Source organism: Petaurus breviceps, unplaced genomic scaffold (assembly GCF_028583685.1).
Source record: "Petaurus breviceps papuanus isolate PSGF00001 unplaced genomic scaffold, PetGlider_PUasm1.0 186, whole genome shotgun sequence".
NCBI classification, from domain to species: domain Eukaryota; kingdom Metazoa; phylum Chordata; class Mammalia; order Diprotodontia; family Petauridae; genus Petaurus; species Petaurus breviceps.
This window is the reverse complement of record NW_027185798.1, coordinates 21,834,930-21,858,798: the sequence shown is the minus strand read 5'-3', so window position 1 is coordinate 21,858,798 and position 23,869 is coordinate 21,834,930. Positions and strand designations below refer to the sequence as shown.

At 48.4% G+C, this 23,869-nt stretch overlaps 1 protein-coding gene across 2 annotated transcripts in view; it reads right to left on the bottom strand.

Annotated features, from left to right (window-relative positions):
- Positions 1 to 23,430, bottom strand: part of SEZ6 (seizure related 6 homolog) — a 77,348-nt gene extending 53,918 nt beyond the window's left edge. For both annotated transcript variants that reach the window (XM_069089773.1, XM_069089775.1), the window contains exon 1: positions 23,192 to 23,430. In XM_069089773.1, the coding sequence (XP_068945874.1) occupies positions 23,192 to 23,246 (55 nt within the window). In that variant the 5' untranslated portion in view covers positions 23,247 to 23,430. The remainder of the gene's footprint in view (positions 1 to 23,191) is intronic.
- Between the last annotated feature and the right edge of the window lie 439 nt (positions 23,431 to 23,869).

The window sequence follows — 23,869 nt, the reverse complement described above, 5'->3', positions numbered from 1 at the left end:
CTCTAAGTCCAATGCCCTAACTCTGTGCTTTCTTTACTGATGAGCCTTGATTGGCTATAGAATGTTGTCAGTGTTATTATCATCCTTTCAAGATCTATCCAAAATCCTTATTACCCCATGGAGCCTTTCCAGATCCCCCCAGTCTAGTGACTCTCCCTCCTCTGAATTCCTACATTTCATATTATCTATACCATTCACTTAGAACTGAACATATGGATGACAAGCTACCTTTTCTTTCATGTGTTTGACAAAGATTCCCCCAATCAGATGGTAAACCCCAGAAGGCAAGATCTCTGATATCCCCACAACACCTGGTCCAGTGCCTGGAATGCATGAGGAATAAGAACCATTTGTTATTTCCTACCCCTGTCCTTGCCCTTCTCTTATTGAATTCCTTTCAAAATACTTATGTTCCTCTAGGAAGGCTTCCCTGATTATCCAGTTGGTAATGACTTTTGACCCCAATAGCCTTTTTCTCTGTATTTCTAGTGTTTTCAGATCTATGTGCTATAAATATCTATGTTTCTAATATACTTTGAATCAAGATTTGTGTCTCTTTAGCTCCTGATGTGGTTGTCTGAATATAGTAGGCACTTAATAAATGTATACTCTATAGTGTCAAAGGGCAGCTAGATGGCACAGTGGATAGAGCACTGGGCTTGAAACTAGGAAGACTCATCTTTCTGAGTTTGTCTGGTCTCAGACACTTACTGTGTCATCCTGGGCAAGTCAATGAACTCTTTTGCCTCAGTTTCCCCATTTGTAAAATGAACTGGAGAAGGGAATGGTAAGCCAGTCCAATATCTTTGCCAAGAAAATTCCAAATGGAGTGACAAAGAGTTGTATGTGACAGAAAAACGACTCAGCAAAAACAAAAGTATTGTGTTGTATTGTTATTAACAAGGTTAGACATATTATTAGGGTGGGTGTAAGATCAGAGTCAGAGAAAGTCACAGGTTACATAGGTTCTAGGCATTCTATGCATTTGGGGATACAACCATAGCTAGGATATAGACCTTACTCTCAAAGAGGTTACATCTAAATGTTGGGGGAGGGAGGGAAGAGAGAAGAAAGTAGGAAGTAGGCTTTGTACAGTGGAAAGACCATTGACTCTGAAGTCAGAAGACTTGGAGTAGAATCTGGTCTCTGATGAATGACTGGACCCCCTTCAGCCTCAGTTTCTTCCTCTGTACAATGAAAGAGTTAGACTAGAGGATCTCTGTGGTTTCTTTCAGTCTAGACCTATGAAACTAAAACTAGAAAACAAAACAGAAAATGAGATCAATGTAGGCAAAATAGTATGAGAAATATGAGGAGGGAGAGATCCCTTTCAAATGTTTGGGTCAGGGGGCAACTTTGCAGAGGGAGTAGCACCAGATTTGAGTCTTGAAGAAAGGAAGGGACTTGAACAGACAGAGATGGGGGTTGTGCTGGTGTGTGTCCATATTTGGGATCAGGGAATGACTGAGTGAAGACATTAAGGAAGAAAAGCAAGATGAGAACCCAGAGTAGTCAGATGGCCTTCCTGTCCTTTCACCCTTCCCAATTCCCCCCAGAGTCCAGGGCAGAGAAGGGGGGCCCCACTGTAGTACCTTTACGGAAGCACCTAGAGAGCTATGCTTCTATCTAACTCCAGGAAGGGACTCTTTGGGTCCCCTTAGGGCACCTTTCGGGCATGTACATTGGGAATGGGGAGATATCCCCAGGGCACCCAAAGAAAGCTTCTTGGCTGTGTTCTAGATGGCTCTTGGGTGGGTGGAATAGTATCTCCTTTGGGCTCAGTCTGGGGAATTCATCTCTTCCAGCTTTGAAATAGACCCTCCTTTGGCCCTGAGTTCAATTGTGCGCTTAGGTAATATTCTTGAGGAAAGGAGAATATTATTATTTTCTTTTTGGAGGGGGGAAGATAGGGAAATTGGGGTTAAGTGACTTGCCCAAGATCACTTGGCTATTAAGTGTTAAGTGTCTGAGGCTGGATTTGAACTCAGGTCCTCCTGACTCCAGGGCCAGTGCTCTATTCACTGTGCCACCTAGCCACCTGGAAAGGAGAATATTCTTAGATAATAGCTAATATTCATATATTAATACTTTACAAGTACTATCTCCCTAGCTAGGTGCTATGATTTCCATTTTACAGACAATTAAGTGATTTGCCCAGGGTCACACAGCTGAGTAATAAGTAGCTGAGCTCAGGTCTTTTATCCACAGAGTTACCTAATTGTCTAACTTCCTCAATTAGAGAAAGTGCTAGATCATTAGAGTGGAAGCACACTCCCAACAAAGGGTATTTATTAGGGGGGTAGGCACATTTTAGAACCGAAGCTTTAGCACTGGATATGGCCTCAGAGACCCTTAGGTTTAACTTTCTTATTTTACAGATGGGGAAACTGCAATCCAGAAAAGGAGAATAGGTTTACAGCTGCATGGGTCCTGGGTGATGGTCTAGGGCCTTTTCTAGGCCATCCCCTTCATTTTACAGGGAAACTGAGGCCCACAAAGATAGACTCATAGGACTGTTGATTTTGAATTAGAAGGTCCTCCAGGGCCATTTAGTGTAAAACTCTCATTTTATAGGTGACCCAGAGCGGTTAATGACCTACTCATTTAATGATTTACACAAACAGTAACAGCAGAACCAAGATTAGAGACTGAATTCTGGCTCCAAACCCTGCCCACTTACCGCTGCACCATACTGCCTATCCCAGTTCTTTCTGTTTTCTCCCTCCTTCTTTCCCATCACTACGTTTCTCGCCTGTCTGTCTCCACCAAAGGGTTAATGACATTTGGGGGCCTTGAGGGGCATGGGGGAGTTGGGAGGAGAGTAGGCAAAGGACCTGCGGAAGGTCCCCCAGCAGAGATTCATCTGGGTCAAGGTGATCCTCTTTGAAAATGTAAATGTCTTGGAGGGTTAAAGCCTATAGGCCATTTACACCTCAGTGTGAATAATTTGAATCTGAGAATTAGCCTGATTTCCTTCTAGCTGTTTGGCACTGAGTGAACCAGAGCTTTGATTGGGTAGCTGAGGAGGGAGGAGTCACTTTGGAAGGCAGGGGGCACTTCTATGGAAAGCCTAGCCACAGTGGGGGAGGCGGGAGGTCTTCTGAAGCTGGAAGGCAGCGGGAGGGCTCTCTGCCTTCTTCAGAATCTTTCCCTAGAGCCCTGGTGTATTTCAGGGCTACTCAAATACATTACTCAGGCTGCCTGTGATTCTCAGGCCCTGGCTGCCAAGGATTTCGCTTCAGAAGCTCTGCTTGTGGGAGGATGGCCAGGGGGAGGCCTTCCCCCTGCAATATATGGGAAGATATCTGGAGTCAGAGGCCTTGAGTTCTAATCTTGGCCTGCATGACCTTCTCTGTGCTTCAGTTTGCTAAACTACAGGATTGGACTAGACAGCCCTGATTCCTCTTTCATCTCTCAAAATCTGTGATTCTATGATTTCCAAGGACTCTGCCGGCCCTAGCTCCTGTCACCTCCACCCGCTCAGTGCCAGAAATTCCGGCCTCTTTTATCTTCTCTGCATCTCCCTGCCTTCAGGGGCTCTTAACCCCCTGAGTCCAGGAACTTTTAAAAAACATTTTGATTATTGTATTTCAATATAATTAGTTTCTTTTTCTACGTATTTCATTCTACATACTTAAAAACAGCATCCTTAGAAGGGGTCCACAGGCTTCACCAGGCTGCTGCTAAAGGGGTCCAGGACCCAAAAATAGTGGGGAGCTCCCTCCAAGAACTCCCAGACCTCTGCCAACCTGAGAAGGCTGTAGAAATGGGAGCTATTGTTGACATACGGCTTTCTGGTGCTTCTCCCCAAGCAGCTATATCCTGCTATATAAGTTCTGCAGGAGGATCGAGAAAAGATGTATATAATTAAATCCATGGATGAAGGAAGGCTCACACCTGGACAGCCACGTGAATGCACGCAAAGGCAGTGTCCTCCACTGGGAAGTAAGAGGATTCTGGAGTCAGAAGACCTAGGTGTGAATCTTGCCTCTGATATTTGCTACCTGTGTAAATTAGCTCTATTTGTCTCCTTCCTAGTCTGATTCTGGGCAAGACCCCCGGGTCTCCATTTCCTCATTTGTAAAAGGAGAGGATTGGAATAGATGGTCCCTCGGAGCTCTTAATCTATCCTTCAATATGGATATCTATCTATGTATATATGTATGTGCTCATACATACATGTGCACACACATAGCCAGCCTGGAGGTTAGGAAGTTAGGAAAACCTGGGTTTGAGTCCTACCTTTGGATCCTGGGCAAATCACTTACCCTTTCAACGTCTCTAGGCAGCCCTCTAAGACTGTTTGTAATCTAGGTTTCAAGCTGGAACATACCCTACCTATAAATAGAAGACAGGTGCTGGCCTGCATTCACAGAGAGAGTTTCCTGTCTTGGGAGTTCCTTATAATACTAATTAAATAATAAGTTCATGCCCTATTCCAACACACACATACATACAAACACACATGCATACATACATGTACATAGAGAGAAACGCAAAAAAAGAGATGAGGGCATTTGCCCTCTATAGGGGGCTCCAACAATCCAGAGAAACTCATCACATTCCTTTTCTTTCTCTCTCCATCTCCTCACCTTTTCCCCCCCATTTACTGCAGAGACCAAATGGCCTGGCTCCTCCCAGAGAGGGAAATCCATCCCCTGGCAACACCACCTGACTGGCAACGAGCCCAGTTCAGCCCAGAGGATAGCCCTGGAGGAAGCCCATGAAGTAGGGGGTTTCCTGTCCTCCCCCCACCAGCTGTAAGGCCTGGGATGGAGGCCCTGGTTCCCTGTCTCATCCCTTTAGCTGTCAGCCCTGCCCACGGGGCCTTGACAGAAAGGGCCAGGGCAGACGGGTGAGCTGGTGGCACCCGCCACATTCTCTGTTTTCCAATTTAAAATCTAATATGTTCTCGCCACCGCAGAGCCAGGGGCTGGAGAGGGTGATTAATGGGGCCGTCTGCTGCAGCTTCACCTCTCCTGTTCCACACCTCTTCCTGGCCAGCCAGACGCTGCTTCCAACCAGCCTCAGTCTGGACTCAGCTCAGGGTCCTGGGCTGCCCACAGGGAGGCAGAGTATGGATTCATGAAGAGCGTGGGGGACCCTGGTGGGTCCTTGTTCTGTTTTTGGGTTGTCTCAGGCAGGTGGAGGGGGGATAGGAGTGTTCTGGAGCTCTGGATTGGACCTTTCCTTTAGAATGCTCATTTGGTTCCTGTCTTTTTCCCCCTGAACATCTATAAAGCTAATAACCATTGGTCCTGGATCAGAATAGAAGGGCAGCAGTAGTCCAAGGAAGGGGTTGAACCAAGGGAGGTGGGTAAGGGTGCTACAGACCAGGGACTGTAATAATAATGTCCACCTTCCTCCTCTTGCTCCTTCAGTGGCTCTTGGTAGGGCCAGGGGAGGGTGGTGCTGGAATGAGGGCTGATGGACATTTGAAGCAGTGACACATGGGGGCTGAGTGAGGGACGTGGCACAGAGCTCCGTGCCCTGCGCCTGCCTGCCCTTCCCCCGCTCTAGCTGCTGCTGCTACAGCCGCCGCCGCGCCGCCACCACCACCGTAATTCTCTGAATGGAACAGCTCCTGGTAAATGTCAGCCTGGGACCTGCCAGGATTAGCTCTTCCTAGGAAAGAGCTGCTGGGGACTGGAGGTGAGCCTTCCCACCGCGGACGGGCAGGAAACCTTACAAGAGCAGGTCCCCGGGGTCCGCCCCGGACCAGCAGCCCTTCCCGTCTACGCTGATGGTCTACGGCCTGACCCCAATGCTCTTCTCTGAGTATGTGGCTGTCCTGGAGCCCATTCCTAGCAGAGTGGAGCTTCCTTGCTACCGGGGACCACTTTCTTGATGTGATGACCCCTGGGCACTCAGGGGCCCCCGTCTTATTTCAGCCTTCATATTGACCCTTCCCCAATCCATCAATCAATCGAGCCATCTACCAATCGAGCATCACTAGGTAAGCACTCGTGATGTATCAGACATTATCCCAGGTGCAGGGGATACAAAGACAGAAATGAAACAGTCCCTGCCCTCAAGGAGCTTACATTCTAAGGGAGGGGGGGAGGACACTACTCCTACACATAAAAGTAAATCTAAAACACCGTAACTTAAAACCGCACTAAGACTTTTGGGACAACCATATATGCATAATAAATTTATTTTAATGCGTTAAATAAAATAATAAAATGTATTATATACATAATAAGCACAGAATAGTGTGTGTGTGTGTGTGAGAGAGAGAGAGACACGAGGAACACCAAGACTGCTGATAAGGCAGCTATAGATGTTTCGCCTGGCCGTGTCCAGTTCTCACCACTTCCTTGGCCAGTTTTGGGGCCATCTGAAGAAAGCACACCTGGGTTCACCATTGCTCTCTATTGCCCGCTTTAACCTTTGATTTGCATCTGCCTTCTCCCTGCCCTGTGATATACAAGAGGCAAAGGGGAATGGGGAGGGGGTCAGGCTCAGGCTGGTTGATGAAGGTAGCCTGGTATAGGGAAGGGCAAAGGAACAAGCATTTATTCAGCATTTTAGTATGTTCCAGGCACTGTGCAAAGCAGTGTACAATTATTATCTCATTTGATTCTCACAACAACCCTAGGAGGTAGGTGCTGTTATTATCCCCATTTTGCAGATGAGGAAACTGAGGCAAACAGATTATGTCACTTGCCCAGGGCCACACAGCTAGCAGGGTGATTTGGAGCAGATGACTTTTATGGTCCTTTTCAGCTCAAAATCTATGACTCCCTGGGAGACTCTATCTGACCCAGCAGGGGTATGGAGGTCTCATACAAGTGACTTCTCTCTTCTGTGCAGTCCTTCCTTAATGTAAGGGTCCTTCAGTATGTACTCCTAGGGTAGGGATAGTCAAGGTGATTGAGCAGGGATCAAGGTCCTGGTCCCCTGAGCAGAGGGTACATTTACTATTGCTAAGCTTTAAGTTTTGATTGTGCTGCTGAACCGAAATGGAAAGAACCCTAGACTAGGGGACAAGAAGAGTTTGAGTCCTCTCTTTGCCCCTGTGTGATGCACCTGAGACCATTCTCATCTGTAAAATAGGGGTGGTAGTAAGACGTGCTCCCACCTTCCTCACAGAGGGGAGTTGTGGGAACATCAATGGAGTTGGAGTATGGAGATCTAGGTCCAAATCACAATTCTTGGCACTTAATAGCTATGTGACTTTGGGTAAGTCACTCTGCTTTTCTGAATCTCAGTTTTTTTTCCTCTGGAAGATGGGGATGCCAATACTTGCACTATTCAGCTCACAGTTTTGAGGAAACATTTTGCAAGTCTTAAAGCCTTATCAATATCAAATGAAATAATATATAGAAACATGTTGGAAAAGTATAAGGAGCTGTACACATACATAAAAGTGTTATTGCTATCAGCAGTAGGATCTCTGGTATGAAGACAGGAGGAAAATCAATCAATTAATTAACAAGCAATTTGGATGCAAGACTTATTAAGCACCTACTATATGCCAAGCACTGTGTTAGGACCTGGTGATACAAAATAAAAAATTAATCAGTCCCTGCCGTGAGCACCTTATGTTCTATAGGAGGAGTACAAAAAAGCATATACAAGAGGTAATATGGTAGTGAATACAGAGCTGGTCCTAGGGTTAGGAAGACCTGGGTTCTTCTGATGCATTCCAGCTGTGTGACCCTGGGCAAGTCACTTACTTTCTCTCTCAATGCCCCAGGAAAATCTCTAGTTACAGGGTCTGTTACCAGGAGTGCCTTACACTGCTAAAATCACAGATCTGGTCCAAGTATGGATGAAGTAATTGGTTTTGGAGATGGGAGTATGGCATCAGCACTCAGGAATTAATATTAGCACTCAGTTTTAGCCTCAGTCTACATCAATCCATTAATAAGAATGTTTTCAGACTTCGAAATGTAACAAATGCACCAGAATAATATGGTTAAGCCACCAGGCTCAGTCCCTGACCTCATGAGTTTAGACTCTAATTGGGAAAAGGTGAGTATAAAAAAAAAATTTGACTAATGATACTAGGCAGACTGAGCTCAGGGCCAATCGAGGGGATCAATCAATCAATTAATAAGTCAAAAAAGTATTTATTAAGGACTGTCACAGACTGTGATAAATGCTAGAGATACAAGGATGAAAACAGTCCATGCCCTCAAGGAGCTTACATTTTAATTGGGGAAACAACATATATATAATTAAGTAGCTCATAGGAGAGGGAGTCAGGAAGCAGGAAATCCTGGGCTTCTGCTGTCTTCTGGTGGGCCAGTGGTGGGTGGGCGTGCTTGCTCAAGGCAAATGTCAGATCGTTCCCCCCTTAGTCATTCTCAGTGAACCCAGGTCCTCTCCCTCTCCCTCACTGCACATTTCCTAATTAAGCTTGGATGTTAATGATGAAAGAGGGAGATAGAAGCTCTGGGAGCTGGGCCAGCTCCATATTTCACATCCCATTTTGCAGATGGGGCAAGTGGGTGCCAAAGTGGAAGGGGGAGGGGGAGAGAGAGGGAGAGAGAGAAAGAGAGGGAGAGAGAGAAAGAGAGGGAGAGAGAGAGAGAGAGAGAGAGAGAGAGAGAGAGAGAGAGAGAGAGAGAGAGAGAGAGAGAGAGAGAGAGAGAGAGAGAGGTGGTGATATAGTCAGAAGGATAGGCACTGTAGACCCAGAAAATATTAGAGCTGAAACGAACTCAAGAGACCATCTAGTACTACCCCCTTATTTAAACAAGGGGGCCCTGAGACTATTCCAAGGGAACCTAAGGGTCAAAGCTAGCCCTGAGGCTGGGGTGAAAACTGTGGTCTGTTAATAGCCAGCTACCCCACCCCCCCAAAAGCCCAATTTTATTTCATAAATAGACTCGCTTGGACCCCCAGAGACAAAACTATCTGTTCAGCTTACTTCTGACCTGAGCCCCTCACATTCCACTCTTGATTTAATAATGCCTCATTGGACCATGATACCCATAGTGTGCAAGCTGCTATTCACCACTACCCTGGTCCTGGAATTTTATCTGTAGCTATTCTTTTCTTCATGCAAAAAGCATTTATTATGCACCAACCGTATACAGGACTGTTGTGCTCCCCCAAGCCATTTTGTTTGGTTCTTAGTGAGATAACAAGGGTTTAGAATCCTAGATCTAAAGTCAGAAGACCACCTGATGCTCTTCCCCCACCCTCCTATTTTATAGATGAAGAAACTGATCCTAAAAAGGGTACTTAAGTGACCTGCCCAAGATCACACAGACTATTAGTGGTCCACCTGGAATTTGAATATACATTCTTTGACTCTAGAACCAGCCCTGTTTCCACTGCACCAAGCTGCCTCATCTTTAGATGGATAAGGTTCCTGCCCTCATGGAGCTTACAGTTGAGTAGAATGGTCCTCCATCAATGATTGTTCTGCTGCATTGGTCATATTTGAATACCAGCTTATTACCTGTGTGACCTTGGGCAAGTTACTTCTTCATTTTTTTTTCCATTTGACGGGGTGGGATTAGACAATCTCTAAGGTCTCCTCCCCCTCTACTATTATCCTTGGCTTTGGGATCTGGAATCTGGCCTAGGCTGGGGCCAATGAGTCATTTGGAGAGAAAGATGGGAGAGGGCTGAGTTTGCACCTTCTGTCCATCCCTTAGCCAAGGATTGCCTTGGCTACCTTGCCTTGGGGTGACAGGACCACAAATTAAGCAAGTCTTGACTTTCCCCAATATTATCCCTGCTCCAAGATTTGACTGCCAGGAGATCCTGAGACCACCCTCTGAGGAGTATTGGCTAGAGTGGAGCTGGGTGAGGACTGTCCTGTTTCTCTGGCTCTGGAGTTTCTCCCTCCCCAGGCTTCCAACCTTTCACTGATCCAGAGGATTCTGGTCCAGGCTCATATTCTTTGGCTGCTTCTAGGCTATCCTCCCTTTCCCATTCTCATCCCAAGCATCTCACAAGGCCATTTCCAGCCTTTCTCCACTTGTAGCTGTCACAAAGACACAGCCACATCTAGAAAGTACACTGAGCATCTTGCTCAAATGGTTGGTCAGTGGGACAGTTTTTTCTCCTGCAGCATCTTCTCAAGTTTCCCCTAGGTCTCCTCCTGCTGTCTCCCTGCTCCTTGGTGCCCAGGCTGGGGAAGGGAGGCTGACAATCGGAATACCTACTGCTGTTCCCTGCCTCTGTCTCCAAAGATAGTGCCCCACCTGCACATCCTTGGTTGGAACTACATTTCTGGGGAGGTACTGTCTTAAACCCTCCCTAGCCCAGCTCTATCTCTCTGTTGGGGGGAGGGAGCAAAGTGGTTATAAATAGCAGAAACTCTGGCTCCAGTTCTCCTTGAGGGGTCATCTGAGCCCAAGACTGAGACAAAAGAAAGTGATGGGAACTATAGAGTTACAGGCATATGCCCAGGTAGAGACGTAGGGACCTGTCTGGATATAAACACCTAGGGACATCTAAACACCCAATCGTGCCCAGATGGACAAAGACAACTCTCCAGTGCTACGCAAAGACAAAGAGACCCCTACACCTGCAGAAAAACACCCAAGGACACTAAATCATGGAAACTGAGTCACGACCCAGAGACATCCATATAGAAAAACATAGACAATGCTACCCAGAGACACACCCAGACAAAAACACCCAGAGGAAAACACTTAGGAACATGCAGGTTCAGACACCCAGGTGAAAACATTCAGGGACAGGCAGAGGACACCTCAGAGACATCTTGAGACACACTCACACATACCCTACACACACGAATAAATATGGAAGTCACATACAGAGATTTTTCAAGTCTCTGGGCCCCCAAGGAGAATAGTCCTTCACCCGGTCCTACTCATAAAGGAAAGAAATCTCTGGGCATTCCTCACCCCTGAAACACAAGCCAACTCTGATTGGCTAAATCATAGAATGACCCTTGAAGGCAGTACCCCATCCCCTTCTCATCTTGCCCTGTGAGGGGCAGCTCAGTTATAGCAACTCCTTTCCTTATCTTTCAACTACCCCAGAGGGTACCCTACCTAGGGCTGGGATCCATATGCTAGGTATTCTGATGGGTATGCCCGCAGGGTCTCTGGATCCCTGGCACTTGGTACATGTAAGAAGTCAAGCCAGCTGTCTGCCACTCTGAAGGGCATTCACTGACATCAGAGCAATTTGGGAGAGAGGGAATACAGGGTCTATGCAAATCAACTGGGGCATTCCAGTTCCTGACGTAAGGGTCAGGGTCAAGCTGTCAATGAGTATAAAGCAGAGGACACATAGGGGCTATAACTGGTTATATGTTTGTCCAGGAAGGGGATCCTCTGTTCTCTTGGCTTTTGGCTTTGGCACCTTATAGATGAGACTCTTAGGCCAAAAAGGTCATCTTGAGAAGTCACCTCATTGCCTCATTTCAGGGCAAAAACAGCCCAGCAAAGGGGGTTGTTCTGTTCTTAAAGGAAGGGAGTTCACTTCTGTGTTTGGTTCCAGGATCTCCTACATTCTCTCCCTTCTCCTTCCCCTTACCCCTCATGCTCCCTGCTGGTTCCATAGCTGAGAAATAGAGTCTCTCTGTCTCTGTCTCTGCTTCTCTGCCTGTGTCTGTGTGTGTGTGTGTGTGTGTGTGTGTGTCTGTCTGTCTGTCTGTAAAGACAGGGGACAGGGGTGTCTGGGTTCCTGCTTTTCTGCTACTCCCCTCCTCATTGCCTGGGTCACGGCTGCAGGCTCTCCATTGATTAATATTTCAAACCACTAGCACATCTCGTTAACTGGATGTAAATTATATATGCGATAATGCCCACTGGAATTGGGAGCTTCAGATATAGCAATCTGCCTCAAACCTAATCAACAGATTCCTCCAAGTCCTCCCAACCAGACCACCAGGGCTAGCTTCATGCTGCCTACATGCCTACATGTTAGCCTACATGCCAGACTTTAGTATGGGTAGGGCCAAGGTCAGAGGACTCCTGTCTCTTAGAGGTTGGGGCCAGACAGGTGGGAACCAGGCAGGTTCTGAGACACCCTGGGTGTCATGCCAGTGATTCCAGCACATGAATAGAAAGTTCAGGGCTGGGCAACCAATAAGCTGTGTGTGTTTTGGAGGTACAGAGGAAGCTTTTGTTTGGCCAAGCTCAGCTTCTAGATCACCTAAAAGCTTAGATGGGGGCAGGAGGAAGGGATATAAGGATGGGCTGATAGTTGGGAGGTAAGGAATTGGACCTGGGCTGGGCCAGGCCACCAGGAATATTGAAGGAAGAATAGAACCCTAGGTGAGGAGTAGAAGAAGGTATAGAGTAGGGGAGAGGGAGTAGGGATTTATACTGATTTCTACACACTTGACATTCAAAGGAAAATGCAAATGAGATGTAAAACAGCATGCAAATGATCATCTGCTTGGAGCTCAGGCACTTTTTGTGATAGGACTATGACTCTGACCTCCTCTCCAAGAAGGGATGCTTCCAAAGGTGAGTGGCAGAGTAGGTGGGGAGAAAAGAGGGGGTGTATGTGTGCATGGTTGTTGACAGGATAAGAGATGGGCAGGGCAGAGGCTGCTGTAGCCATGGTTGACTGGAGGTGGAGTTGGGTGCTGTCCAGACTGCAGTCAGACGGAGGCCTCTGGGCTCCAAAGACCAACTCTTTTGGCATCCAGCCTCAGGCTGGGGGCCCTGGCTTACCTCCTCTGTTTGCTCCCTACAGATGCAAAAGCCTTTGGGGGAAGCAAGGGAACCAGCGAACAACTGAGGTCCAGCTAGCTCTGCCCTAAAGTGGGATAAATGAAGAGAGACTGAGGCCCAGGAAGGGAGAAATATGTTTGAGGTCATTCAGTGGAGGGGCCAAGCTGTTGATTCATTTACATATGGTTTGAATTTCATTTGAATATCATTAATTTACCATAAAAATTCACCAACATCTATCACATCAATCAATCATTCAACAACATTCAACCAGTGGCTCCTATATGTTAAGCATTGTTCTAGGATCTTGGGGGAATAAAGAAACCTGAGGCTCAGTCCCTGCCCTTAAGAAACCTACAGTCTAGGGTCGGCTAGGTGGCACAGTGAATAGACAACCGACCTTGGAATCAGGAGGACCTGAGTTCAAATCCAGCCTCAGACACTTAACACAAAAACTAGCCATGTGACCTCGGGCAAATCACTTAACCCCAATTGCCTTGCCATCCCCCTCAAAAACAAACAAACAAACAACAACTAGCACTGCTTTTAGAAGGCCATGGAAGAAATGACCTGTCAGACCTATGGATAGAAAGTTTCACAAGATATAAAGTAAAAAAAAAAAACAAATCCGGCCTCAGACACTTGACACAATTACTAGCCATGTGACTTTGGGCAAGTCACTTAACCCCAACTGCCCTCCAAAAAGCAAAAAAAAAAAAAAAAGAACCCTACAGTCTAGTTGGGGAGATCCCATATATACACATGCAAAGAGAACCATTAATATTAGGAAATAGGAAAGGATCTGAAGGGTTGTCATGGAGAAGAGGGATTCCATTTCTTCTGCTTAGTCTTAGAGGGTGGTGCTAGGAACCACAGTGGCTATAAACTCCAAGTAGAATTGTTGAACAATGAAATAGGCTTCATTATAAAGTCATGAGTTTCCTGTCCCTGAAGTTCATCTGGTTACTTTTCAGGGAATTCATGCTTCAGAAAGGGATTGGATTAGACCTCTGAGGTCTTTTCAGCAGTGAGATTATGGGATTCTACAGGATACTTGGAAAATTCATAGTAGAGAGAAGTATAATGGGAGAGGAAAAAGCTCTGCTCTGTCAGGGAGTGGTTAGAAAGATCAGGAAAAGCTTTAGAGATGAGACAGCTAGTGGGCTGGGCCTTGAAGGGTAGGTAGGATTTGAAAGGATCATAGGCTGAGTTGGAAGCGATCCCCAGTTTAATCCCTTCATTTTGTAGATGAAGAAATGAAGGCCCATCAAGAGGGAAATGACCTACCTGAGATCTCACAGGTAGCAAGCTATAGAGATGGGATTTGAACCTAGGCCCCCTGACTCCCCCTCCAGTGTTTTTTGCATCCTTCCTAAATAACCACAGATATAAGGCCTCATGCTGTTCACGAGCAGGCAAAGGGTAGGGAAAAGGGCATATTTAGAGGGCCCCATTTCCCCTAACTCGGTCCCTTTGCCCTTTCCCTCCCCAGTACCCATGCAATTCCTGCCATTCTCCTTTGAGGGTCACTTTCCTCCAGAGCCACTCCCTCTCTCTCTGTGTTCCCCATGTGGCTTGTAGTCTCTAGCTTTACGCCTGCCTGGGTGTGCTCAGTGACACCTTAATAATCCTAGGGGCAGAGGAGCCAGGAGCTGTCCTGTCCCCCCCCCCCCTTTCCTTCTCTTCAGCCCCATTGTCGCAGAGACTTGGGAATTGTTGCTGGTGAGACAGCAGGTTTGTTTGCTCTAGAGCCCTCGGAGAAATCACAACAATCAATGGGCAGCAACAAACTGCCAGCAGCCGATGCATCGATCCTCCAATCTCAGGTACAGAGCAATTTGTACAGCGCTGGAGGAAGCTGACTGCCCAGGGTAGACAGCTCCCTCCCTCCCTCAGCCCAAGCTGCCCTGGGCCTGATGCAGGTGGTGAAGGCCAGCAAGGAGAGGAGAAGGGTGGGGGAGGTATGGCTGGAAATAGGCAAGTGGTTAGGGGCTGTTATCTGGGGAAGAGAGGCTGTGATAGAAAACACAACCTCCCATAGCTAGTAAGAAACCGAACCCCAAAGAAGGGCAATGATAGTTCACCTGGAGAATTTGGAGGCAGACCTGGGAGTAGATCCCAGATTTCCTAACTCCCAGGATGATGCTCTTTCCCAACTTTCTAAGGTTTGAAGAGGGAGAGAGGGTTAGTTTCTGTAGTAAGAAGGTCCTTGTGTCTGCCTTTGACACTAGTCTGAGTAACAAACCAACTTCAGCAGGAGAAACTCAGGTTAGACATTAGTACTAACAGGTGGTTCACTATTACAGGTGATAGAATTAAGGGAGCTTGTTTCTTCTGGGGGCTTTATAAACAGACTTGGTTCTCTGTGTGGGATTCAGTCAGGAGAACAGGCAACTCGCTTGAGGTCTTTGGAATTTATAGCCAAAAAGCTATGGCATCTCCTTGTGGAGGGAAAATGACAGGGTTGATCTCAAGTTCTGTAGGCTAAGCCTGGAATTAGGATGGAAGTTATTAGCCAGAACCAGGCACCTTGACCTCTCATCCAATCCAGGAGGGAAAGCATCCCTCTTCCCAAGGACAAGGCATGGCAATGCTCTAGAGATGGATTCGTGGTGGGGCTCTCCTATGTTCTTGCTGCATGACCTTAGTCATGTCACTTAACCTTTCCAGAATCCAGTTTCTTGATGTGTAGAACTAAGGGATCAGGCTAGATGGCTCTCAATGTAAGTACCATGTGGAGTGAGGGGAAGACCAGGGATAAAGTGGATACTGGGGAAGGTTAGTGGAAGTATGGCTATTGTACTCCCAATGGTTCCCATTCCCTCCACTGGAGTGGAGTGGAGATCCTCATTTCTGGCAACAGGCTGTCAAATGAGATCATAGATATGAAAGCTTTGGGGTAAAGTATAAACCAATATACACATCCAAGGGATTGCTACCATTTATTCTCTCTAAAGGCAGTCATCATCAGATTCTGCTGGGTATTAGTTGTTTGTGTCTGTTGGATCTCCCTCAGCAGACTGTAGCCTCCTTGAGGGTAGACACTGAATCCTGCTCCTCAGTGGTAAGCATAGTAAATGCTCAACCATATTGAACTGAATATTATTATCCTTCAGTCCTTACTGGTTTCTCTATAATTCTTCCCCTCAGCTCTGGCCTCTCCAGATGTCTCTAAGTAAGGTACAGTGAAAAAAGCATAGGTGTTAGAAGACATGGGTTTAAATCCCAACTCTGTCATTTACTACCTGTACAACCTTGGGCAGGTCACATGTCCACTCTGACCCTCAGGGTCCTCATCTATAAAATGAGGGGTTGAATTAAATTATCTCTAATATCTATTTCTAGCTTTAAGTCTCTGATCCCTAGAAAGAGTCTATAGGGAAAGTAGGTGGTTTAGTAGTCAGAGTGCTGGCTTTGGTGTACAAAGACCTAAGTTCAAATCTCACCTGAGATACTCACTAGCTGTGTGACCTTAGGCAAGTCACTTCACCTCATTTTGCCTCAGTTTCCTCATCTGTAAAATGTGGATAATCCACTTACCTCACAGGGTTGTTGTGAGGATCATGAGATAACATATGTAAAGGATTTTGCAAACCTCAAAGTGCTATATAAATGTTAGCTATAAATATTCTCCCTAGATCCTTTCCAGACTTCTTCCTTCCTCCTAAAATTGGACACTTTCCCTGCTCCTCCCCCCTACCTTTACTATGCCTGCCTCAATCTTTGTCTTGCTCTGGCTGCCTTTGGAGAGTCATGGGATCTAGTACTGGAAGGGAGCTGAGCAGTCATCTTGCCCAGGGTTACACAGGTAATAGTGGCAGCTCTGGGCTTTCAGCTCCGATTCTGACTCCAGGTTCAGGGCTCACTCTACTGTAACATGCTGCCTCCATCCCTGTCTACCTTTGAGACTCCAACCTTTCTTATCCAAGTCAACAGTACTGGCTTCCCCCACCCCATCCCCTACTCTACAAGATCCAGAGAATCAGTCCAACTCTTTGAGATGCATGAAGGATCTCAAGACTGGAGAACTAGGGTTGAGTTGGGTGGGAGTCAGGACATCACCAGATTCCTGTTCCAAATCTTCCTGCTTTACTGACAGATTTAGAATAAGTCTCAACTTCAGGGGGCTGCAAGGGACCTTAAAGGTTATCTAGTTTGTTCCCTTCATTTTACGCACGAGTTAAACGAGGCCCAAAGAGGTGTCATCATTACAGCTAGTTAATGTAAATTTATTAATGTAAACTCCCCCCCCCCACTTATTAAGCACTTACTGTGTTCTACACAGTTCAAGCCCTGTGCTAAGTGCTTGGGATACACAGGAAAGTAAAAAAAATGGTGCCTGCCTTCAAGGAGCTTACCTTCTGCAGTGGGAGACTGGAAATCAAGTCTCTTCAGTTCCAACCAGTTCACTGATGTTTCCACTACTTCATAAGAACAACCTCAGGCTTCTCAGCCCTCACCCTCACTTTGGGGCAACTGATGTTTGAAGGGGACAGCTAACTCAAGAAAAAGAGGGCAGCCATTTAATGGCCACTCTGACATAAGAAGTCTGCCCAGACTTCCCACTTTGCCCCCTCACCCAGGATGACTCCTTTCCCCCCTAACTATGCTCAACCAGAAATCTCTGGGAGGAGGCCCTGGGCTGCAGAGAGATTGAGATCTGACGGTAGACGGAAGATGGAGAGGCAGTATCTTCCCTGGGTGGGAGGGGGAGAAGAGAGGAAGAGTTGGAATTTGGGCTGCTTGCTTTCCCTAGACACTATGGAAGGAGGGGGGATTGACTCAGAGAGAACAGTGGGAGCCCTGGCTTCTAATTAAGTAGATTACCAACACAACTCCTTTCTCTCCATTAAGCACAGATGACGGAGCTGCTGATGCTGAGAGTGAGCAGGTGCTGGAGTCCCCTCCGGGAGCTTTCTGCCCACCGATGCCTAAATCCAAGTACAAGAATGGGCCCCCAGAGGCCAGGCAGCCCACACACTCCAATGCCCAGCCCTGACAGGACCCAGGCCCCGAAAGGGGTGGGAGAAGCATACCAAGGAGCCACCAGGCTGCTGGTGCCCATACATTACTCATTTACATTTACTTTTGGCAGAGTTCTTTTTTTTTAATGGTTAGACTCTCTCTCCAGTGTTGATTCCCTTTACTGTAGCTACTGTAGTTCTTCCCTTAGCTCCTTTTCTCCTCTCACCCCAGTACCCCATTCAGATTCTGCTCCTGTTTTTTCAATGTCCCCGAATCCCTGTCTATCTTCATCAAGGGCCCCCCTCATCACATCCTCAGCCTCTGTCCTTCTGCCAGGGTGCTTAGCCTCCTTTAGTCAGCCCTGCATTTCTTGGGAGTGCAGTTCAGATCCCACTCCCCATGCTTTCTTCTGAAATCCTCATCAGGGATGCCCCATCCCCCAACCTTATATGCCAAACACACTGATTCATATATCTGGCACTTTTCATTGACATCTATCTCATTTTCCAAATGCTAGGCAAAAATGCCCTCATCTAAACTGACAATGGCATGATCCATGTGGGGGCCAAGAAACCTCATACCCTCAAGTCCCAGAGCCCTGGGATCATTCTGGAACCTCCTAGTGCAGTTGCCACGTTGGCAAAAACCCGCAATTACCATTGGGCTTTGTGACAACCCGGTCAAAAACATTTAACTCTCTTAGGACCGCCCAAAGAGAAGGGGTGAGAAGGCCAAGAGGTTCACGGGCTTGCAACCTAAAGAAGGCACCTTTGTTTCAGGCCTTAACCTCCAACATCTGGGAGGTAAAGCCACTAACAGCCTGGCTTCCCCAGTGCTCATCTCTGAGACTCCAGGTTTTCTAAGCTTGGAGTAACTCGCAGGTTTGTTGAAATGGAAAGAGCAGTGGCTTCAGAATCAGAGGACAGGGGCTTCAAACTTGATTCTACTATTAGCTGTGTGCCCTTGGACAAAGGTTCAACCTCTCTGGGCTAGGTTCTCAGTTCTGAAAAATGTGGAGGGTTGGATTAGATTACCGCTAAAATTCTTTTCTGCTTTAAATTTTACGATCTGAGAATAGGGTGCAAAGTTCCTTCTCTCTACCCTCCCCCCACCCCAACACACAGAGAAGTATCCACAGAGAAAGTAGCGCCCAAAGAGGGGGCAGTTCCTTCTTCAAGGTCACCCTGAAAGGGACTGGCGGGTAGCAGGCTTTGGTAGCCTGGTCCCCTAACCCCCATAGCGAATTCCTCGTCAGCTTCAAGCGGCTACCTCTCTTGCTCACAAAAGAAATACATACGCACACACAGAGTTTAATTAACTTTATTGATATTCAGAAATTAGGAGAATGACTAAAGGTAATTGCTCATTAAAAATCATTACACCAACGCAGCAGGCAGTCGGGCGCCAGCGCCTCCCACCTGCAGAGCTCTCTCCCTCTCCCCCTGCCGGCCCCCCCACCCCCAAAGCCGAGGGCAGGGCGCCCGTGGGGTGTACGCGAGGACTGTGTCCTAGGCTCTCTGGGAGCAGGAGCCTGCCCCCGTGGGCTTTTCGCTTTGCTCTCTAAGGCCTTTGCTCATTGTAGTCCCTCTGCTTACTCCATAGGGTGTGGGGAGAGACCTCAAACAAGGCACTGGATATCAGACCTTGGCGGAAGCCACTTGGTGTACAGCTTGAAGGACTTTGAATGCCGCTTTTAAATGTAATTCATTTAAAAAGCATTTATGAAACGCCTCTGGGGATACGGAATCAAAAAAGGAACGGTCCTTGCCCTCAAGGGGCAGCTAGGTGGCACGGTAGATAGAACATTGGGCCTGGAGCCAGGAATTCCTGAGTTCAAATCCGACCTCAGACACTTACTAGCTTCAGGAACTAGCTGTGTGACCATGGACAAACCCTTAATCCTGTTTGCGCTTCCTTCCAAATTCTAAGCAGGATTCCCAGCCTGTGTGTGTGTGTGTGTGTGTGTGTGTGTGTGTGTGACATAGGCCTCCTTTGGCAGCCTGGTGAAGCTTACGGGCCTTTTCTCAGAATCATGTTTTTAAATGCACAAAATAAAATCTATAGGCTCACAAAGAAAGCTGATTATGTTGCAGCACAGTTATCAAAATATTAAAAAAAAAAAAAACCAAGTTCATGGTTAAGAATCCTGTTCCAAAAATCTCTAAAGTGACTTGTGCTCCCTAGCAAAACGAATATGGGAGAATAACTTTTCCTCTCTGGGCCTCAAATTTCCCTTCTGTAAAAGAAAGGTGTTGGGATACATATGCTCTAATATCCTATCTGGCTCTAAATTCTGTGGTCTTATAGGACTACGATCCTTTGTAAGGAAAGGGGCTGAGGATACAGTCACACCGTCGGGCAGCAAATGGGAAACTCCAGCAGGGTTTGATTTATTTTCCAGCAGTGTCTGACCTACTGCGGGAATGACCCACGAAAAGACCAGAGGAAAAAGAGGGGTGGGGAAAGTCTAGGCTCAGCTGGGATCAGAGCAGTCCGAACCCCGCCCACGGGTAGGACAGAAGGCTCAGCAAAAGTCATATGAACCCAAAATCAAAAGTCAGCACGACAGAATCCCTCACACGACTATTTAAAGGCCTAATGAGAAGGGATGGAGAGGTTGGAGAGCTGACTTTGCGCTTTTCTGGCTGTTTCCAAGCTGGCCAAACCCCGAAAAATAAGCACTCTCAGTTAATAAGAACCTCAATTCCCCTAACCTCCTGGAATATTTTGGAACTAACCGAGGGTTCCCTGAATCCCCCCTCCTTCTTTCAGTACCATGAACTAGCAATGTAGACCTGAAGACACCTAGCTCCTTTCCTTTGGATACCGGTAGTAAATCTCCCTGGACTCCAGTCTCACCTCTCTTTGCCCCACTCGCCTCTCTCCGAATACCTTGCTAGGACCTACTATGTCCAGCTGGCACGGGAGATGCCAGGGAGCAGAAAGTCCATCTGGGATGCAGGAAATTGAGGTTAGATTACTCTTGCCCATCTTTGAAAAACAAGAAAGGGGCAGGAAAAGACCAGGGATCGACTCCAGGTAGAGTCTGGAGAGGAATACAGGAGGCAAAGGCTCAGGGGTACAAATGGACGCTCACACACAACCCACTCAGATCGCGGAGGTTCTCAAATACATCAGGACCGAGGCCAGTTCGCGCTCGGAGGGACACAGAGACACACACGCACGCACAGATTACACAGAGGCACACTGGCACACCAAACGCTTGCGTTCAGCCGATGCCAGGGCAAGGGGGTAGCAATGTGAGGAAGAGAAGCTCGGGAGAACGTGGCTCTCGAGAGGGCTGGAGGCCGGCAACGAGACAGGAGGATCGTGATGCCAGAGCCCCCTAAAGTGGACGTGTGTGGGATGCCATAGAGTGGTAGTCGTGTGGAGGGACAAAGCGGACGCCCCTCCTCCCCCGCCCAGTCCTGTCCAGGGCCCAAGTCTTCTCAGCAGATCGGCCATCGTAGCCTGGGTAGCGGGAAAAAGCCAGGGTTGGCAGGGGATACTGAGGTTACAGGCTTGTAAGAACGAGGTGTCAGCCGGGATATTGCACTTCCTAGGGGCTGGGCGGGTGTACGGGACGATTTACCCACCCAGGACAAGGTGTATGCTTGCGATTTAGAGCCTGAGGTCCTGCGAAGACACGCCTTCTCCAAGGCTACATAGCAGAGAAGCCCAGCGCTTTGGCTCTCCATTCTGGGCCGCTGCCCACTTTTGCCACCGCTTCCCCTGTGCTACCAAACCCCGCACCAAACGCTTTATCACTGTCCCGCGTCCCCCAAAGAACCAAACCTGCTCGGTAGTGGTCCCAGCCTAATGGGGTTGGGTTTCCTGGGTACGCCCTGATTTCTGTCTACCAGAAAGCTCCAGATTCTTTGTGCCCCGAAGGACCCAGTCAGACGCTCCCTCTTCTCCCACCCAACCAACTGGGTGACGGCTGGTGCTCAGGTCTCTGAAGAGCCGGCCCGTGTTGACAAACACCATCTCCCCTTTCCTCTCCTAAACACCAGCACTCCATCTACACTGCTCCTTGGGTTCCCCGGCCCTCGCGCCCTCTCTCGGAGTTGCAGGGGAGAAGACTCAGGTGTCTATGGACTCTGATGGGAAAGCAGTCTGGGAAGGATTAGCAGGTGGATTAAGAGATTAATCAGAAATGAAGCTGACTCTTTCCTTCGTCTCCAGAAAACCTCTTAATTCTTTTCTCAGTTGGGCAGGGTAGTTGCTCCATTCCGCCCCACGCCAGCACCCTCACACTGAAAGCTAACTTTTGAGAGGCCTGGGTTCCTCTGTGTGTGTGTGTGTGTGTGTGTGTGTGTGTGTGTGTGTGAGTGCGTTATTGGGGAGAGGAATGTTGCTCCTGCTCTCCTGGACCCTTTCTTCTAGGACATCTGAGGGGAAGGGGAGTAGTGGCTGGGCGGGAAAAGAGCAGAAAGGGTGTTAGGAACCAGAGGGAGACTTCTCCGATTTGTATGCAGCACGGGTTGCTCCCATACCCGGGAGAGCGGAACCGGGCGGGGTGAAGGGAGGGGGCATGAGGTGTAGACGTGATGGGAAAAAGGGTGCACTGAGAGGTGAGTGAACGAGTGTGTGTGTGTGTGCGTGTGCGCGCGCTTGTGTGTATACGAAGGGACTTTAAAGAGGCAAGATTTCCCCCAGTCGCTCGGGAATCGTCCCGGATCATCCTTGGAGTCTTCAGTCCCAGGATCTTCTATTTGGAGCCCTGGTGTGGAGGCGGTAATGGTGATGGGAAGGAGGTAGGGGTCCGGAGGGGGGGTAGTAAGCTCAACACATTCTCCTCCATTTCTTCCTCTCAATCTTTTCCCAGGTCTTTCTGCTCAAGAGCTTTCTTCCAGAACACATTCCCACTTTTCCCTCTTCTGGGGAGAGCTTCTGGGCAGATGGGAGGAAGATGGGGGACAGGGTGGTGGTGGTGGCTGTTTGGAAGACTGATATGTTTCTTTTCTGGATTGCAGGGAGCTGGGGTGGAGGGAGGACGTGCTACCAGGACCCCTACAGCTTATCCCCATTCGCCCCCATACATACACACACACACACACCTCCGCAGTATGGACTGGAGAGGGTTCGGGATGTGAAAGTCGAAGCTGAAGTTTGGCGCCAGAGGTTTAGGGGAGAACGCAAGGAAGCTTTATTCTAGAGCGGCCACCCTAGCTCGCCAGTGGGCTCTCTTCCTGGAATCCCTCTGAGTGGCTCAATACTCCGTTTCTACAGTCAGAAAGGGGGAAAGGTAGGGAGTGGGGTGGCTGGCGGGGTGGAGAGTTGGGGGGGGGGTGGCGTGACGAATTGCAGCAGACCCATCTCCTCTGATTCATGGAAATGATTAAATGCGAGGTCTTGGCCCGGGAGAAGGCGGCAGGAGAAGGGCAGCCGGCAGCCTTCCCGCCTCAGTTCCCCAATCCCCAGCTTCAGGGCTGGAGGCTTAACCAGAAAAGCAGCCCGGGGGCGCTTTCCTAAGCTTCGGAGCGCGCAGGGAGAAACAACGCTTGGAAAGTCCCCTATTGGTCCCTCGCCTGCCCTAGCCTCGGATGTCCGCTCCCCGATCCCCAACCCCAAAAGCCTTCGGGACGCCTGGGTTTGCTTACCGTGAGCCAGAAGCGCCAAGAACGAGGGGAAGAGGATGATGCCAGGGGAGCGCATGATGCTGGCCTCTGCTGCCCGCTGCCCCTTGCCCACGACGGGGAGGGGAGTGGGCTCCGGAGAAAACGGGGTGAGGGAAAAGAGACTCCCAGGTCCGGCTTGCTGGGAGAGAGGAGCCGGGGCTGCCACCGCCGCTGCTGCTGCCTCCAGCGCCTGACGGAATCAGCACCAGGGCCAGCGCCTATCGTCTGCGCTGGGGATCGCTGGAGAGGTGGTGATGGTGGGGGGGAAAAGCCGACAGTTTACCGTAATGATACGAGGTAAAGCGCGTGAGGAAAGCTTAGCGAAGGTGGGGGATGTGTGTGTGTGTGTGTGTGTGTGTGTGTTAGAGACTGGGAGTTAGGAGTACCGGCCTCAAACATTCACGTCTTTGAGTGGAGAATACTCAGTTAATGTGGGGACAAGAGTCCAACAGTTTCTTATCCACGTCCTTCCACCGCCTCATCCAGAACACAGTCGTTGCCCTATGGCATAGGAGTGGGGCTGGGGGTGGGGTAGGGAGTGGGCGTGTGCGTGTGTGCGTGTGTGTGTGTGTGTGTGTGTGTGTGTGAGAGAGAGAGAGAGAGAGAGAGAGAGAGAGAGAGAGAGAGAGAGAGAGAGAGAGAGAGAGAGAGAGAGAGAGA